Source organism: Rana temporaria, chromosome 2 (genome assembly GCF_905171775.1).
Source record: "Rana temporaria chromosome 2, aRanTem1.1, whole genome shotgun sequence".
Taxonomy (NCBI): domain Eukaryota; kingdom Metazoa; phylum Chordata; class Amphibia; order Anura; family Ranidae; genus Rana; species Rana temporaria.
The window spans coordinates 298,317,459-298,336,824 of NC_053490.1; the positions used below are offsets into that span (position 1 = coordinate 298,317,459).

Below are 19,366 nucleotides of genomic sequence, written 5' to 3' on the forward strand. Positions count from 1 at the left end.
TAGAACTTCTTTGGCAGGACAGGAATTAGTGATGGAGCCAGACTTTATGGAAGTGGTGACGGTATCAGGAACAGGTGTTTTCTTAGGATGTAGCGAAGGTGTTTCTGGAGCAGGAGGTGGTTCTTTGGCAGGACAGGGTGATGTTACTGCATTTACCACTGTGGAGTGTGGCATGACTACTGGAACTGATCTGTAGTCAGGAAGATGTATAGTTGCCTCTAGGCCAGATGGTAGGGGTTTCACAGGGGTATTGGTTGCAGGTTTAAGAGGGGCACTAGTATCGTTGACCACCGTAGTCTGGGAACCCACTTGTGTCATTGAACATAGACAGGCCTTACAGCAACCTTGGCAGTTCACAGGCCAAAAAGCAGGGATAGCAGGATGAGTCCCAATAGTACACACTTGAAGAACCTTTGGTCGAGGTGGGCGAGTTGGGCAGAGGGAGATAAGGTGCCCTCTTTCTCCACAATAGAAACAAAGGCCACAGCCTCTCCTCCGCTCTCTTTCACCTTTAGACAGCTTGGTCTGGATGACCCCGATCTCCATCGGTTCCACATCTTCCAGGATAGGTGTGTGTATATCCATAGCTTTGTGGTGTTAGGGCTTCACGGCTTGGCACGTACTGGGATGGCTCAAAGTCGTATCTGTACAGGGTATTCCTGTCCCTGGGTCCCCGTAGGCCACATGAGCTAGGAGCAGACTTGGGAACCCTGTTTTTTTTTTGGAAACTGTACAGTGAGAGTCCAGGACTAACATAAATGCTTCCCAGCTGTCCAAGACTGGACTCCTTTCCTGTAATACCTGATGAGCCCATATTTTGATTGGTCCAGTGAGCAGGTTGATAGTAGCGCGAACCTTTATATAATCGTGGCATAGGTCCTAGGCTTAAGAGCCAACAACAGCTCGCAATCCATCTTGAAGCACAAGAAGGATGCACGGCTACCATCAAACCTTTCTGGCATCACCGCAAATGGCTCAGGACATGCTGGTTCAAGAGCTGGGCGTACTGTACCTTTCAGTAACAGAACTGCTTGCTGCAGGTCCAAGATTTGCTGTCTGAAAGGAGCAAGAACCTCTGCTATAGCGGCCTTCAGGTTTAGGGCCAGGTTATTCTGTCACGATCAGGCGTCAGGCTTAGAGGCCAGTAGCTATAGCAGTTCAAGACAGGTGTACAGACAGTCACTTCTGGCAGATGACACAGGCTCACCTGAGGTGCGGAGTCTAATGCCGCGTACACACGATCGTTTTTCGGCATGAAAAAAACGACGTTTTCAAAAAACAACATTTAAAATGATCGTGTGTGGGCTTCACATAATTTTTCGGCTTCTGAAAAACGAACATGCTGCATTTTTTCACGCCGTTTTTTAAAATGTCGATTTTCGTGTTGTTAAAAATTATCGTGTGTGGGCAAAAACGACATTTTAAACCCGCGCATGCCCAGAAGCAAGTTATGAGTCGTTCTGGTAAAACTACAATTCATAATGGAGTAAGCAGATTCATCATGCTGTAACAGACAAAAAAATGCAAATCGTCTTTTACTAACAAGGAATCAGCTAAAAGCATCCCAAAGGCGAATAGAACTTCCCCTTTAGAGTGCCGTCGTATGTGTTGTACGTCACCGCGCTTTGATCATCATTTTTCAAAAACGATGGTGTGTGGGCATCATCGTTTTTAATGATGAAGTTTGAAAAACGTTGTTTTTTGGACATGCTGAAAAACATCGGTTTTTTTTTCATGCCGAAAAACGATCGTATAAGCGCTAAACGGTGTTCACCAGAGCTCCTGATGGTGGAGATGGATTTTGGTGCGTGTTAGCACCAGGTCGCAATCCTTCCCCCCCAAAAACAAATCATTAGCAGCCCCTGAGTAATGCAGTCAGGGCTGCCATCAGGGTGTACAGGCATTACATCTGTAAGGGTCCCTAGGGGCCCGACTGGCCCCCCTCCCGTTTTTTTTAAAATGATTTATTTATTTATTTTTCATTACACCTGTAAGAGGCCCGATGGTCCGCAGGTCCACCGTCCCCCCCCACACGTATTATCTCGCGTCAGGAGAGAAGAGATTACACTTGTTTTTTTTTTCTCTGCTCGGGGGGGCCCTGCTTAAAGCTGTGTAGGGGGTCCCACAATTTGTGATGGCTGCCCTGAATGCAGTGACATATGACAAATAAATGGCCTGGTCGTGAATTGAATCTTCTGTGGTTACTACAAATAAACTGTAAGATTATGATGCCTTTTGTTGTGATGCCCCTGGAATATACTTGGCTGATTTAATGATCGTCCCAGTGGGCTGTCAGTATGATGAAGCTGTAATGACCTGTAATGTGGATAAGGAAGCTCTGACTTGTCTAGCAGACTGACAGCAGATGGCAGCTATAACATGACATAAGCGGCTACCTACAACGTGGAAGTGTCATTTGGTGTCCTCCTGGCACTTGTTGGGCCATCGATCTCCTGCCAGCACTACAATACACATCCCATACATCGGACAGGTAAACTCTCTCCACCTCCTGCCTGCAGAGAACAGGTTAACTTTTCAAGTCACTGCAGCAAAGACTGCATATAGCTCCGCCCCTTATGGCGTAACCAATCCCAACACATCCGCAGCCGCCGAGCCCCTCCCAGCCTCTGCAAATCAGAGGTGAGCAGTCATGCGGCGGGCGGGGCTTTCCATGGAGGGGGGCGGGTTTGAGTGGCATGACGTCGGACTAGGAAGGTTTCAGTTCATGTTGGAGGGGCCCGGGCTGTCAGCTGCGAGTGACCCCATTATCACCTTGATGACGTCAGTCAGGTACGTCCCGCAGGAATGTGGGCGGGAGGTTGTGTGGGTGACCCGGGAGGATGTAGGGGACGTCCTGGGATGGAAGTTGTGACAGCGCGATCTCCCTGAAATAGTAATGGTGCGGGGACAGGAGGGTCCCGTACTGAGATCAGGAGGAGGATATCCCGGGCTGCCTGCTATTCTCTAAGGAATGACTAATGATCAGCTTGTACAATGACAGAGGCTGATCGCCCCACATACAGCTAGGTGTATAGAGATCATATGATAGGGGACTGCTCCACAACTCACCCACTATATTATGACAGTCTCCTTGGATTCAGGAAATCCTTTCCCAATAGTGAGGCCACTTATGGACAGGAAAATCTGTTAATCCTATACACACTGCAGAACCCTCCCTGTAATGCAACCTATTGTTTTTACATTTCTATCACTCTCATTAGGATTTGGATTGGCTTTCAAATGATCATTTATTTATTTTTTCATGAAAACAAATCCAAGTAGTATAGTCTACCCATCGTTTCTAGTTTGTAGCTCAGCGATCTCCAAACTGCGCCTCGGGGGCCAGATGTGGCCCTTTGCTTGCTTTTATAAGGCCCCTTGGGGCAATAAGTCATCAATGGAGCGTTGCCCCCCCCCCCCGCCACCAACAATGGGGTGTCACTACCCCCCGCCGCTGACACCAACATTGGGGCGTCATTCATTCATCCCCCCCCCCCCCCCACTGACACCAACAATGGGGCGTTATTTATTCTCCCTCCCCCACTGACACCAACAAAGTGGTACAGTTCCTCCCAAAAGCCTGTTGCACACGATGAGATTATCAGACAAATAATCGTCCATTTTTTGTTGCATGCTAGCCTCATATTGAAAGTGAAGAGGTTACTCAACTTTCGAAAATTCTCGCATGTCAGAATACAACGTCAGAAGTGATGTGTGTGTTGAATAGTTTTGAATATATTCTTTCGTTTTTGAGCATGCGTAGTCTTGCTCTTATGATTTATTTTTTTTCATATGAAAATCGTACTAATGAAAGGAAAATTGGACGTTGAGTTCACATTCAAAACTTTTTTTAGTCTGCGCATCCAGCTTTTGTCTGAAGAAAAAAAAATAAAAAATCGGCTGTCGAAAGCACCGTACTAATGATCCGAAAAATTGTCAGACATCTCATCGTACAAATTTTTCCATCCAATTTTCGTATTGTGTGTACGAGCCTTAACAATCAGATAATCAGCCAATCACACAACATTTTTCCATCCAATTTTCTTATTGTGGGTATGGGCCTAAAGACACCAACGATGCGGCACAGTTTCTCCCAAATACACCAACCGATGGGGCACAGTTCCTGCCAGTGACACTAACAATAGGGCGCAATTCCTCTCCCTGACACCAAAGATGGGGTATTGTTTATTTCCACAACATTTCCTACTTGCAAGCAATGACCACAGTGCAGCCCCCCCCCCCTAAAGTCTGAAGGATAGTAAACTGGCCCTTTGTTTAGAAAGTTTGGAGACCCCTGTTGTAGCTCCTCCTTGTTCCTCTTGCAGGCAGGGCCAGATTTAGATTTTGAGGGGGTCCCGGGCAGGATTGGTGGGCACCCCATTCATAGGATACAATATACAAATATACAATGAATCAACACCTCAAAAGTCAAGTAAATGATTATTGCATGTTATTGGAACTGCCGGGTTTTACATACCTAGAAAGGCGAGTTGTAGAACTGACGTAAATGCATACACACATGATTTACTAAAACTGGTGCATGGTAGCCAATCAGCTTCTAACTTCAGCTTGTTCAGCTAAGTGTTGACAATAAAACCTGGAAGCTGATTAGTTTCTATGCAGAGTTGCACCAGAGTTAGCACTCTACACTTTTAGTAAATAACCCCCTATTGGGGTTTTTAGGTAAGACAAGTTTATATAGCTATTGTAGCTGGTTGCATGTGATTAGGGAGTCTGCCCACACTTGGATAAAAAAAACATTTGCATCCAGGGGTGGCGTTTCGGGATGAATGCAAACGGTCTGCCACTATTTGGTGAGTTTGTTAGCACCCATAGCATGAGGTTAGGTGCCTCTGAGCATAGCAGCCTACCCTACCCAGATCCCCCATCTGAATGAGTCCTTTGGGTTTGCTTGAGCCATCAAAATTAGTTGATAAACAATTTTTACATTTCTACTTTGCCCCCCTTCTCAATGGAGGACTGCTCGCAGGTACTCTTTACATACACTTCTTCCCATGTATAGATATATAAGTAATACAGTCCTTCTTATCATTCTTCTCCTAGCATATTTTTCTAATCTAGTTTTTCTGCCCCACCCCATGAGCCATATTTAGATACAATAAGGATATTCGATGAAATAGTCTGCTTCCAACAGAAAAATTGAGGTCAGCAAAATTAGACTTTGTAGCAATTTGATTCCACCTTTTGTATGTATTTTAGAAGGTGGAATTACAGAATGATTTACAAGTAGAAGGGGTTGGAAGCTCTACCATATATATTGGTTATTGTGTTTTCACAGCCTTATCACGCTTTGCTGGCTCTTCTTAATCGTTTTCTCTTATCGCATGTTTTACATCATTCTCATATTTTTCTGGTGATCCTAGTAGCCTCGCTGTACTGTCTTGTTATCAGTGCCGTATTTAGTGACACTAAGGGGGTTATTTCCAAAAGGCAAATCCACTTTGCACTACAAAAAAATTGCACTAAAAGTGCAATCGCTGTAAATCTGAGGGGTAGATCTGAAATGAGGGGAAGCTCTGCTGATTTATTATCCAATCATGTGCAAGCTAAAATGCTGTTTTTTATCCCCCTTGCATGTCCCCCTCACATCTACAGCGACTGCACTTCCAAGTGCAATTTGCACTTGTAGTGCAAAGTGGATTTGCCTTTCGTAAATAACCCCCTATGTATTTAGAGAATAAATAAAACTGCTGTTTGTTTGGCCCGGTCCAATGGTTACGAAGTAGTCCCTGTGATATTCAAACTGAACGGCTGTGAGGCGAGATAATGCATACTGCTGTAATGTGTACTTTTTGATCCTCTGTATTGGAGCTTAGTTTTAGTCCCTCACCTAATTTATGATAAGGAGAGCTTGTCACCTCTTTTAGACGTGACTGCAAATAAGAGAAGGAGTACAGGTGATGATTGAGTTTTTTTGTATGTCTTTTAATTCAATTCAAGTGGTTGTAAACTTCAGACATGAAATATAAACAAAGCATATTTCTCTATAGTGTGTACTTGTCTCAATTAAGAGCACTAAGTGTCATTTCTGTCTGCTGCTTTGTTCCTCTGCCATAAGCATAAATCACTTCTGACACGTGTTCCTGACACCAAGTAAAAGATGGTGACAGGGAAGGGACCTCCAGCTGATTGACAGCCTCAGCTCTGTTCCTGTGTGAAGGGGTGTGTGTGTCTCTTCCCTTCAATCAGCTTTGAGTTCTCTTCAATGAGCTCTGCAGAATATAACTTCAGCTCTCCCTCCCCCTTTTTTTTTTTTAATAACGGCTCAGGCATGCTTTATAGATTCTGGACTTTCAATAGATGTAGAGAAGACTGCAGATAAACAGGTACAACTTATGTAGGAGCATTTGTTTAATATCTGTGTATCACCTGAGGCCAGTCACTTCACTGGGTATATGTGAGGGTTTACAACCACATTAAGGGCTTGCATTAGCGTAGACCTCATGTGCACATGCTGGCATGCATTTCTTTAAGTGGAACTTCAGTTATTTTTTCATCTTTACATCTATTTACATCTATTAAATATTCTGCCCTTGTTTAACAGGGCTTGACAAATTTGCCTGGAATCTAGGAGCCAGCTAAAAAAGTTAGGAGAAAGATACGCGCCCCGAGCTCGCGTACAGAAGCGAACGCATACGTAAGTTACGCCGAAATATTAAAGCGGTGTTCAAACCACACATGTGAGGTTTCGCCGCGATTGGTAGAGCGAGAGAAATAATTCTAGCCCTAGACCTCCTCTGTAACTCAAAACAAAGTGTATTTTTTCCCAAAAAAGTGCGCTTGTAAGACCGCTGCGCAAATACGGTGTGACAGAAAGTATTGCAACAACCGCCATTTCTCTAGGATGTTAGAATAAAAAAAGATATACTGTTTGGGGGTTCTAATTAGAGGGAAGGAGATAGAAGTGAAAACACAGGGGAAGCTCCATTAGTCTTGTCATTGCCAACGGCCACCGCAAGATGGTGCCAGATCACAGAAGGAAGCATAGGCCTGCAGAAGGGCGCAAAGCCGCAGCCTCAATTACCGGCGAGCGCGGGCCCGACGCGATCGCGCAATGGGGGGCGCACAGAGACACAGGATTCTGTTTCTCCGTGCACCCGCTGGTAATTGAGGCCGGGGCTTTGCGGGCCTAAGCTTCCCCGGGCGCCAGGTCACAATTTCTTGTCGCAATTGCGACCGGAAGCCCGGATTTTGTCGAGCCCTGAATTATTCAAAATAGTTGCACCTTGCAAAACTAGCAGTCACAATGATTTATTACAAATGTTTTGTTTATTATATTAACTACTGTTCTGACTCTTCCACTTATTAAAATGTAAAGTCCTAGGTAAGAGCAGACACCCCAAGATGCCTGCTATTATTTTTATTATATATATATATATATATATATATATATATATATATATATATATTAAAAAAAATTTACTGTTTCTGACCTCTGACCCCTGCCGTTAAGAGGTTGGACACCAGGCGAAAGGCTCAAGACAAAAGTCGCTTGGCTCTAATAAAAGTACAAAGGCTTAATGGATATTGCTTTGCACATACTAAACAAACTCATAAGTGGCAAACAGTAAACCATAGTGAAGAATAATGACCTTCAAAAGAAACTTAACTACTATAAAAACAAGTCAACAGCAGAAACACCATATGAAGGGGGAGGATCTGTGTCTCCCAATTAACTACTAAAGAAAATTATTTTATGGTAAGAACTCACCACCCCTTCCCATATGAAAACAGTGCACCTGGGGCTACCCTTCCTCCGTGCGCCCCCACCTCCTCCGTCGCATGATCGCGGCGGGCCCACACCGGACGGTAATTGAGGCCGCAACTTTGCGGCCTTCTGCAGGCCTAAGCTTCCTTCTGTGAAGGCCGCAAAGCTCGGCCTCAATTACCGGCAGACGCGGGCCCGCCGCGATCGCTGCGGGGGAGGTAGGGGTGCACGGAGACACAGGATCCTGTGTCTCTGTGCGCCCCCGTGGCGGGTCAGCCCCGGCCGGTAACTGAGGCTGTGGCTTTGCGGCCTTCTACAGGCCTAAGCTTCCCCGGGCGCCAGGTCACAATTTCTTGTCACAATTGCGACCGGGCGCCCGGATTTTATCGAGTCCTGGTTTAACACTTCCTGTTTCTTGTCTGGTAAAAAGCCTAGGCTTGTGACATTTTCTCTCTCTCTCTCCAGTCCTGATCCTTCTCTTCTCGGGTCCCCTCCCAGCACTCCTGGCTCCTCCCCCTCCACCATGTTCCCTCCTTAATCCTGTATCCCTCAATGGACTTTGAGAAAAAAGATTTTACAGCAAATACAAAGTCATAATTTCTTTATCTATTGAGGGACAGAGGAATGTAGTAAATCTTTGACATATGGGACTTCTAAAATCAATCCCATTAAGGGGCAACAGCAACTGAGAATTCCAACAAATGCTAACATCTTCCTACAGAATATGTGAAGGAATTAATGCCTTAACGAAAAAAAGGGGAAGCAAATATAAAAATTTCTACTAGCAAGGAAAGGTGCCAAAAAAGACTTTGGTGTTCCAGTTGCTATTCTGAAAAAAAAAAATTATGGACCTCAACAATATAATAAGGGACAACCATGCAGCCACCATAAGGAAAAATTAGATGGGGGGGGGGGGAGGGATTTAGACCAACAGCAAAAGTGATCAACAAAACCAGAATGATTGTAAGGTAAAGGTCAAAACCTAGGATACTAAACTCGTGACCTCAAGGAAAGGAATGTTGGACAAAGTATTTCCCAACCAAAGTCCAGCCAGTGAACAGCCTAGAATAGAATACTAATAACCCTTGACTCCAGGGAAAGAGAACCGATAATATTACAACCCTCACAAAAGTAATCAAAAAGGGGAAGAGCGAAGGAAACCTTTCATATGAACAGAAAAGAGTAGAGTACCAAGTCTCTTTTAAAGCTGATCTTCACAGTAAAGAAAGCGAAAAAGTACTCCCTTACCAGATCCTCTGCCACCTGCATGCTGCTAGACTGGACCCTGCAGCCTCTCCCCTATGCTCTGGTAGCCGCAGGTCCTCTGATATCACCAGGTCCAGAGCCCATAGCTCTACATTGGATTATAGGATGCTGAGGGACAGTCCACTACCAAAGCACAAGGGAGTAGAGCAGAGAAGGCTGCTTGGGGAGTGGAGGATCAGGTAAGTAAAACAATTTTTTTTGTGGCCCCCAGATCTAAATGCGCATTCAAACTTTGCAGTGCGGGGGCAGCCCCACTGCAAGAGAGGATATTTAATTTCCCCAGAATTGGGCTTTAGCGATACTAAACTTTGGTTTAAAAAGAACAAATTCTATCAAAATATGTATTCTTAATGTAAAAGTACCTACTATTGCTTTCAGCTTCTTCCTTATTTTTTTCTGCTGTGATGTGGACTACCTGTTTAGACCCCATGGTCCCACTCAGTGTCAGTGTTTTTAATGGGGGGTGACAAACAAACCTGGCCCCCTCACTCGCACTAACCCCCCTGGAGCTTGATCGATTGCTCCTTGCTGCACTTGGCCTGCAGCTTGTGGAGGGAAGAGCCGGGGCTGTTGCTTCTCCTCCTGGCCAAACAGGAAGAGGGTCCCAAGATATTATTGTCCGGGAGTCCTAAGACTCCCTAACCAAATGGGGTGTGCTGGGTGTACCCTAATCACCCTGTGTGCAGTAGGATTATCGCTCTGTGTGCTGGCATTGTGATGGAAAAGATCTCCCTCTGACTGGCTCTGCCATAAGAGAAGTTCTTTCTTACTTCTCTTTTACTGTGCTGGTGGGGAGATGGGAAGAATCTCTCTGATTTGGCTCTGCCATACATATATATATTTATATGCGCGCACGTATGTTTGAGCTTTGGGGTGCACACCCTAATGTATTAGGCTGTGCACACCTATGCCAGGAGGAGAAGCAGGAAAACATTTGTGAATATTAATTTGCTATCACACATGTGGGTGGGCTAGGTGGGAAAAAAAAAACAAGTGGAAATCCATGCGTCCGGCGCCCTGCATGTAGATTAGGGGTCGGGCGCATGGATTAGGGGGTTGGCGCCCCTGCGCCCTGCATGAGCGGCCACCACTGGTCTGACTGTATGAAGGAACATAGCCATCTCTTGGCCGTTCCTGAGATGGATTAGGTACGGTTGACTATAGGATTTGTAGTATGCATTGAGCAGTGCACATGACTGCAACCAACGTCTACCGATTGTCCAAAAAAAAGTATCAAGGGGAAAAATGAGCGTAAGAGCCGGTTCGTACTGCGGCGGCAAGACTTCGGGGGTGACTCTGCAAGTTGTCCTGAAGAAGACTTCAGAGGCGATTAGCAAAATGACTTCTGTATAGAATTCAATGCAAATTGCTCCGAGCCGCCCCCAAAGTCGTACAAGAAGCTTTTTCTAATTCGGAGGGACTTGCGTCGCTCCTATTAGAATGGTTCTATTGCATAGAATGGGACGTGACTCGTCGGGCGGCTGAACCGCCTGACGAGTCGCCCCAGTGTGAACCGGCTCTCAGAAACTCACAGAAGACATTACTTGGAGGCAAAAAACAATACGAAAGCGCTTAATGAAAAAAGATGACAGAACCATTAGGTAGTGCATGTGGATTATTTATGGAAAATAAGGTTATGTTTTAGTATCACTGTAAGGAAGGGATGGAAGATCCTCACCTCTAAATAAAAGTTAGGGTTAAAGTAGAATATATTGTAACACAATTGGCGTTCAAAGATCTCAGAATGAAAAAGATTGGGAGTCCCTCCAACTCACACCAACAGAAGATACAAAATGGGGGTTATTTACTAAAGGCAAATACACTTTGCACTACAAGTGCAAACTACAAGTGCAAAGTGCACTTGAAATTGCACTGAAAGTGCACTTTGAAGTGCAGCCACTGTAGATCTGAGGGGGACATGCAAGGAAAAAAAAAACAGCATTTTAGCTTGCACATGATTGGATGATAAAATCAGCAGAGCTTCCCCTTATTTCAGATCCACCCCTCAGATTTACAGCGACTGCACTTTCAGTGAAATTTCAAGTGCACTTTGCACTTGTAGTTTGCACTTGTAGTGCAAAGTGGATTTGCCTTTCGTAAATAACCCCCAATGTGTAATAATTATAATACACCCTGTCTGACATACAACATTTACGGAAAATTACCCTGATCAAAATTTTACATACTCCATTTCTTAATACCTTGTATTGCCCCCTTTAACATCAATGAAAGCTTAAAGTATTTTGTAGTATTTGTGGATGCGGCTCTTTATCTTCTCAGATGGTAAAGCTGCCCATTCCTTTTGTCATAAAGCCTCCAGTTTCTGTAAATTCTTGGGCTGTCTTGCATGAGCTGCATGTTTTGAGATCTCCCCAGAGTGGCTCAATGATATTGAGGTCAGGAGACTGATCTGAGATGGCCACTCCAGAACCTTCACTTTATTCTGCTGTAGCCAATGACAGATCGACTTGGCCTTGTGTTTTGGATCATTGTCATGTTGCAATGTCCAAGTACATCCCAAGTTTCCTGGCTGATGAATGCAAATGTTCCTCCAGTATTTTTTGATAACATACTGCATTCACCTTGCCATCAATTTTTTACAGAATTTTCTGTGCCTTTTTGTAGCTCACACACCCCTCCAAAACATCAGTGATCCACCTCCGTGTTTCACAGTTGGAATGGTGTACCTTTCATCATAGGCCTTGTTGACTTTGTGCCAGAAGGTTTGAAGCTTGTCTCTGTGCTGTTTGGCATATTTAAACGGAATACTTTGTGGCATTTGCGTGGTAATGTCTTTCTTCTGGCGACTCGACCATGAAGCTCATCTTTCTTCCAGTGCCTCCTTATTGTGCATCTTGAAATAGCCACACCACATGTTTTCAGGGAGTCCTATATTTTACCTGAAGTTATTTGTGGGTTTTTCTTGCATCCCAAACAATTTTCCTGGCAGTTGTGGTTGAATTTTTTATTTTATTTTTTATCCAACAAAAGTTTATTTTATTTTTGCAGAAGTGCTGTACATACATTTTCTTCATTGCAATATGGGTTAATTACATGCATCTCAACCATAATGATAACCAATAACATTGTCCCCTTTATTGTTTCTCTTAGCCCATTGTTCACCCAACATTTATTCCTAATCTGTATTGCCACTAGTTCCACTGGGGCTAGTCCAGGCATATTCAACCACGGCATAATACTGTACCAATGTTATCAATTCTTTCATGGTCGGGAGAGCCTTAGGCCCCGTACACACGACCAGTTTCCTCGGCAGAATTCAGCTTCCGACCGAGTTTCTGGCTGAATTCTGCCGAGGAAACTGGTCGTGTGTACACTTTCGGCCGAGGAAGCCGACGAGGAGCTCGACGAGGAAATAGAGAACATGTTCTCTATTTCCTCGTTGTTCTATGGGAGCTCTCGGCCCGCCGAGCTCCTCGGCGGCTTCAGGGCTGAACTGGCCGAGGAACTCGATGTGTTTGGCACGTCGAGTTCCTCGGCCGTGTGTACGAGGCCTCAGACTTCCAATGTAACGTAATTTGTTTTCTAGCCTGAAATAGAACTCTATGTATAGCCTCTCTGCTGTACACATCCCACTCATATTCTTCCAGTGCACCCAGGAGACGCGCTCTCAGGTCCTATGGAAGAGAAACTTTAAATACAGAGTTGACCGTAGTCACTACTCCTGCCCAATTTGGGGCAATGCCAGAGCAGGTGTATAAGGTCTCCATGATCTTGTTTACATCTTGTGCATGTGGAGTCAGGCTGCAGGTTCATCAAATGGAGTCTGTGGGGGGTATAGTAAGTTCACAACAGGATATATATATGAGTAAGTCTTTGGGATACATTCAGTGAAAACATGCCCACTGCCTGAAAGATCTCCTCCCATTGTTCCCCATCCAACTTCCCAACGTCTGTCTCTCATTTCTCCCTTGCCTTCAGGGGATGCTGCTTCATCACGGACTATAACAGGATAGCTTAGCGTTGGGAAATAAATCCTTTGTATGAAACAGAATCCCCAAAACAGGGGTCAGAGACAAGTGCCACTCCAAAGTCCGGCCTTGTGCTGCAACCGCATGACTGAGTTGTAAATAGTAGAAATGCATTGATGAAGGTAGACCATATGTTTCCTTCAGGTTGTGAAGGAACACCCCATTACTGAAGATTTTCTTGAGATGGGTAACTCCAAATGCCTTCCACCTAGCTCCAGACCGCAATTTGCCCAGTTCAGTGTATGTGCCATTATGCCATATAGGCAGTGCTTTAAGTGGGCCAAAAGAGGTGCCGGTACTCTATTAGGCGCCGGGGAGGAGGAGCCGGAGGAGGGTGAGTGACAGGGCCGGGAGCCGGGAGGAGGGAGCAGGAAGTTTTAGCGCCGCGGCCGCTGCTGCTCTGCATACAAGGGCCTGATACTAGTATCAGGCCCTTGTATGCTGCAGCTAGAGTATAGCCAGCCCAGTCCAGCACTGAATATGATGATTATCATATTCCTGGCCTGGGGCCATGGGTGTAGGAACCCTTACAAATCTGGGGGGGACAGCATTTTTACTCGCCAGGTATATTCGTATCTCAAGCCAATAAATCAAACTATTAAAGCAATCCAGAGAGGGTAATGCGAAGAGCAATATCCAGCAATAAAAAAATAAACCATCATAGCATTAGTAAAAATAAACCGACATATAGCATTAGTAAAAACCAATGAATCAAGCAATGCTATGCTGAAATGTTAGTTGATTTTTACTGATGTCCTCCTGATAGTATCAGTAAAACTCAACTGACACATGGCATCAGTAAAAATCAACCGGTATAGCAAAAACCAACCCACATGGCATCAGTAAAAATGAACCCACATGGCATCAGTAAAAATGAACCCACATGGCATCAGTAAAAATGAACCCACATGGCATCAGTAAAAATCAACCCACATGGCATAAATAAAAATTAACCCACATGGCATCAGTAAAAATGGTGGCACAGTGGCTGCGTATGATGGGCACAGTGGCGACAATTGATGGGCACAGTGGCTGTGTGTGATTGGCACAGTGGATGCGTTTGGGCACAGTGGCTGCGTTTGATGGGCACAGTGGATGCGTGTGATGGCACAGTGGCTGCGTGTGATGGCACAGTGGCTGCGTGTGATGAGCACAGTGGTGACAATTGATGGGCACAGTGGCTGCGTGTGATGGCTGAGGTGACCATAATTTTTTAAATAAAAAATAGCAGTTTAAAAAAAGTTTGTTATTTTGAGCTTGCCTTCTCTGACTAAAGAAAAAAAAAAAACATTGAGGTCCTCAGCTCAGTCCAACACCCCCCCCCCTCCCCTCCCCTCCCCAATACACAATACTTTCTTACTTTTTGCAGAGTTTTTAGGCAGGCCAGTCAGGCATGCCAGGCCCAGGCGCAGCAGCAGGCTCCTCGTGAGTCACAACTTGTTCTCTGACTGGCGCCGACAGTCACTCTCGCTCCCTCCTCCCCTCTCACCTCCGGCCGCCGGCGTGACGTCACACGGCGCACTTCGGTGGATTGAACCAAATCAATCCTCCATGGGGGGGCGAGGAGACGCACAGGAGGAACGGGAGCCAGCCAGGAGCGCACGCGGCAGCCAGTGAGTCGCCGCCAGCGGGCATACAGTTTAGTGACTGCGCTGTCACATCTGGGGGGGATTTTACCATACCCGTCCCCCCCGCATTATTTCCTGGGGGGGATGCGTCCCCCCCCCCCCCGGTTCCTAAGCCCGTGCCTGGGGCTGCGTTCTGGTACGGGAAACCCACGTACTGGGCGCACGGAGAGGTGCTGGTACTCTCCAGGGCCATTTTTGGAAGTGGCGGTACTGAGTACCGCCGCGTTCCGGCCCAGTTAAAGCACTGCATAGGGCTGTACTCTGTATAACTATCCACATTCTGGACATATTTGGATTTGTTCCATACCTTCTGAACTAGACTAAAGGTTAGGTACTTTTTTATGTGGCTTAGTGAAGGCTGAGGCCTCCAGTGCCATAAGAATTGGTCCTCTGCATACAGTGTGGAGCATCAATTTTTGTGATGGGCTATGCGGCCTAGTCACTGGCCCCTCCGCTGTTTCAAACGTGCCAATAAGATCTTGCAGCTGAGCTGCTAGGTAGTACAACCAGGGATTTGGCAATGCCAAGCCCTCGCAGTCTTTGGGTCTCTGTTGTAGTTTGATCCTAGGGGTCTATCTTTCCAAATGAGGCTGCGGAAAATGGAGTTTATTCTGAATATCTTCAAGTGCATAACCATGGGGGTGTTATGGAGAAAATACAATAGTTGTTGCATGAGTATCATCTTTATTAGATTCACTCTGCCCGCAACCGACAGGAGGAGGGAGTTCCAAGTCTTACATTTTCTCCTAAACCGCTGGAGAAGGTGGAAGATATTTAGGTGAATATAATCCCATGTGTGTGGCTGAAATTTTAGTTGGTCTACCTGACAGTGTGGTTTGGTTTCAACAGAACTCCCCATTTTCCACTTCTTGATTAGAGTTTGAACACTGCTGATTGGCCTGATTGGCATTCTCAATTCATTGGATATCTTTTTATATCCCTTTCCTGTTTTATACAGTTCAACTACCTTTTCCTGTAGATCCTTTGACAATTATTTTGCTTTCCCCATGACTTAGAATCCAGAAACGTTGGTGCAGCACTGGATGAAAGGTGTGTGTGTGTGTGTGTGTGTATATATATATATATATATATATATATATATATAGATCACAGGTGAGAATGGTTACCGTTTTATTAGCCATTCAAACCCCCTTTGCGCCAACCTTTGTGTATGTTATCAGGTCAAAATCACCAGGGTATGTAAACTTTTGATCAGGGTCATTTGGGTAGTTTCTGTTGTGATTGTTTTAAAAAGAGTAAATACTGATAACAAATGGCTTCAGCCAAACACTAACCATGAGTGAAAGGAGAGTTTTTGTGTTTATCATAAATTTTCTCAAAAAATTGGACAAAAAAATTATAAATTCTGCCAGGGTATGTAAACTCATAAACACAACTGTAGTAGTAATTAGGGATGTCCCGATACCGATACTAGTATCGGTACCGATACCAAGCATTTCCCTGAGTACTTGTACTCGGGTGAAATGCTCTGATGCCTCAGCCAATACCTGGGCAGGCAGGGGAGTTGCAAGTCTTCTCCCCCCTGTGCTGTTTTTCCCCTGTGCTCCGTGCTGTCTTTCCCCCGTGCTGTGCTGTCTTTCCCCCTGTCCTCTCTTTCCCCCGTGTTCCGTGCTGTCCTCTCTTTCCCCCGTGTTCCGTGCAGTCCTCTCCCCCCTCAATTTGTCAGGATGGAGAGCGGAGGTAGGAGCTGCTAAACCCGGCTTCTACCTTTTCAGAATGAACAGAGTCAGTGATCACTGACTCTGTCCATTCATATAACTGAGCATCGTAACCTGTGTTTACGATGCTTCAGTTTATGAATGGGGAGGAGCTTCCCTCCATTAATTTCAGCTGAGGCTGCAGAGAAAGGGACTGGGGAATCTGTGTCCTTAGTCCCTTTCTCTGTCTTAAAGGGGAGATGTCAGAGGTCTGTTAAGACCCCTGATATCTCTCCAAAGACCCCCAACAGGGCTGATTAAAAAAAAAAAGAAACAATTGCATTAAATATTTTAAAAATAAAAAAATAAAAAATAAAATGTAAATAAAAAAAATAAAAACACACTGACAATCCACCCCCCCCTAAAAAAACACACACAAAAAACTAAGAAAAACAAACAAAAAATCACTGTAAAAAAAAAAAAAGGAAAAAAAATTGTAAAAAAAAAATTAAATACTGTCACGTTACATTAAAAAAAAAAGTATCGGTACTTGTACTCGGTCTCAAAAAAGTGGTATCGGGACAACCCTAGTAGTAGTAGTAATAATAATAAATATATATTTTTTCAGTCTGATATAAAGAAGAAAAGGTGATTTGTCTTCTAGGGAAAAGTCCTATTAATGCTTCCAAACTTACAGTAGTTTCTTACCTAGGGGAACTCTGCAGTCAGGTAACAGAGTCCTGTGTTTGTGGATATTCCAAGAAAGTACAGGACTCACAAGATGAATATTTCCTTGTGATGATGATAGGAAAGTTGCATTGACGAACAAACCCCCACTGTATAAGAAAGGAAAATTTCAGATGCAAGGAGTACCGCATGTAAATAATGTGCACACCATACGAGACCACCAACGCTGTGCAGCATAATGAGGCACACATTAGTAAAGAGGAACACTTCAAAATGGGGAAAAAAAGGAAATTACGTTTTATCCTCCTCCATCACTAGTGGAAGCTTCAGGACCATCTTGCACATGCGCAGTTAGGAGGGGGCTGTGAGCTAGCAGGCAATCACAGCTAACTTCTCACACTCAAGATAGTGGTGCCGGGGATTGAAAACCAGCAAAAAATCGGGCCGGGTGAGGACAGCGCTGGATCCCTGGACTAGTTTATTAAAAATAAGAACCTACAGTATTTGTAGCTTCTGACTTTTCATTTTTCTTTAAATGACTGGAGATCCTCTTTAAACAGGTTAAAACATAGATTCACATAAAGATTACCTTACTACTTGGTAGGCTGTCTGTTCCATAGAACCAGACCCCAAAATTAGGAAAATTGAATTACAGTGGAACCTCGGTTTACGAGCATAATCCGTTCCAGGAGAATGCTCGTAGTCCAAAGTACTCAAAGGGGATACTACTACTGAAGTGAGGGGAATGGAATATACTGAAGGGTGGGGGGATTATGGGGGATATTTGGGAATGTACTACTGAGCGAGGGTCCGGGCAGCAAACAACACTTGTGCCCCCAAAGCATACAGCACATGGGGGCACATGCAAAAGAGGAGGAGCAATCCGTGCCGGTGGGGGACCCTGGAAGACGAGGTAAGTGACCACTCTGTGCAATACCATTGCACAAAGCAGGGAAGTATGAACCTCTAATTTTAGATTTAAAAAAAAAAAGGGGGGGGGGGGTTTACAATTACGTTTAACACTGGTGATTGTAAAGGGAGAAGTTTTTTTCATCTTAATGCATTAAGATAAGCCTTCTGTGTGCAGCAAGCCCCCTCAGCCCCCCTAATACTTATCTGAGCCCCATCTAGATCCAGCGATGTTGCAGGAGTGTCTCGGCTGAGTGAGACAGCAGCACAGTGCCATTGGCTCCCGCTGCTGTCAAAGTCAGTGAGCCAATGAGGAGAGAAAGGGGGCAGGGCCGGTCTGCGGCTCTATCTCAATGGAGCTGTGACTCGACTCGGGTGCCCCCCATAGCAAGCTGTTTGCTGTGGGGGCACTTGTCAGGAGGAAGGCGCCATGGCCTCTGAAGAGGGGGCCCCATAAGAGTATCTGGGCTGCTCTGTGCAAAACTACTACAACACAGAGCAAATAATATGCTTGTTATTTTTACATAAAAAAAAAAAGAGACTTTAGTATCACTTTAAAGCAGAACTTTACCCATGACCCTTTAATTAAAAAAAAAATGTGTTCTTATGCTACTAAAATAAGTGTGTGCTGTAAATTACCTCCAGCATTGTTTCTGGTTCTTCTTGCTGGATGCTGCCATTTTGCCCAGAGCCCCTGAACAGCAGTAAAACTTTAGGCTGTCAGCAGATTGGCCTCTGTTTTCGGCACACAATGCCTAAAAACAGAGCAACTGAGTAGGGTGAGGCAGTGTATGACTGGATTTTAAATGGTATAGCCACTTATTTTTAATGTTTTACATAGCTATACCTGCAAAAGGGGCCAACCTGAACTGCTCTAGCAGGACTTAAATTTCCTGACTAAAGTGCCACTTTAAGACAACAGGACCTGCCAGATTCCAGGACAATGACCATTTTCAGACTCTATTTCGCAGTCAGTGCTATAGCAGACTCCCTAAATCCTATATTATAATGTTATACATTCTGGCAAACAGTAGAAAACTAATGTTTGTAAACCACTAAAAAGATGAGGTCTTGTCGAGATGAGCACCACAAGGAGTGCAATGAACCTATGGTGCCTTGTTACTACTTAAGCCGGCCATAGATGGTGCGATTTTTCTCTCCTGCAACCAAGGCTGGAAGGAAAGAATGTGGATGGGGCAATGCCTCCTGCATCACTATTGTGTTCTGGCGGCTAGGATTCAAATTGCCTTCTGTAACAAACTTTGTTTTATTTGAATGAAAAAAAAACGTTTTTTTTTTCCGTAATTTACATACATTTATTTTGTTAAATTAGTTGGATTTGTTTTATTGGTTTTTGAATCAATTTAGAATAGTTTTCGAATTCAAATCGTTTTCCAATTTCCCAAAAGAATAAAATAGAACATAAAGAAATAGAATATCATTTTTTTTTCTATTCTATTCCTTTATTTCATATTCTATTTTATTCTCTTTGGAAATTGG

General features: G+C 44.5%; 1 protein-coding gene across 18 annotated transcripts in view; it reads left to right on the forward strand.

Moving 5' to 3' along the window:
- Window positions 1-2,673: 2,673 nt before the first annotated feature.
- EPB41 (erythrocyte membrane protein band 4.1) overlaps window positions 2,674-19,366 on the forward strand; it is a 206,288-nt gene continuing 189,595 nt past the window's right edge. For 8 of the 18 annotated variants that reach the window (XM_040337245.1, XM_040337263.1, XM_040337264.1 and 5 more), the window contains exon 1: window positions 2,678-2,790. In XM_040337245.1, the coding sequence (XP_040193179.1) occupies window positions 2,726-2,790 (65 nt within the window). In that variant the 5' untranslated portion in view covers window positions 2,678-2,725. Of the gene's footprint in view, window positions 2,791-19,366 lie in introns of all 18 variants that reach the window. The other 10 variants (XM_040337240.1, XM_040337246.1, XM_040337242.1 and 7 more) reach the window with 4 other exon arrangements.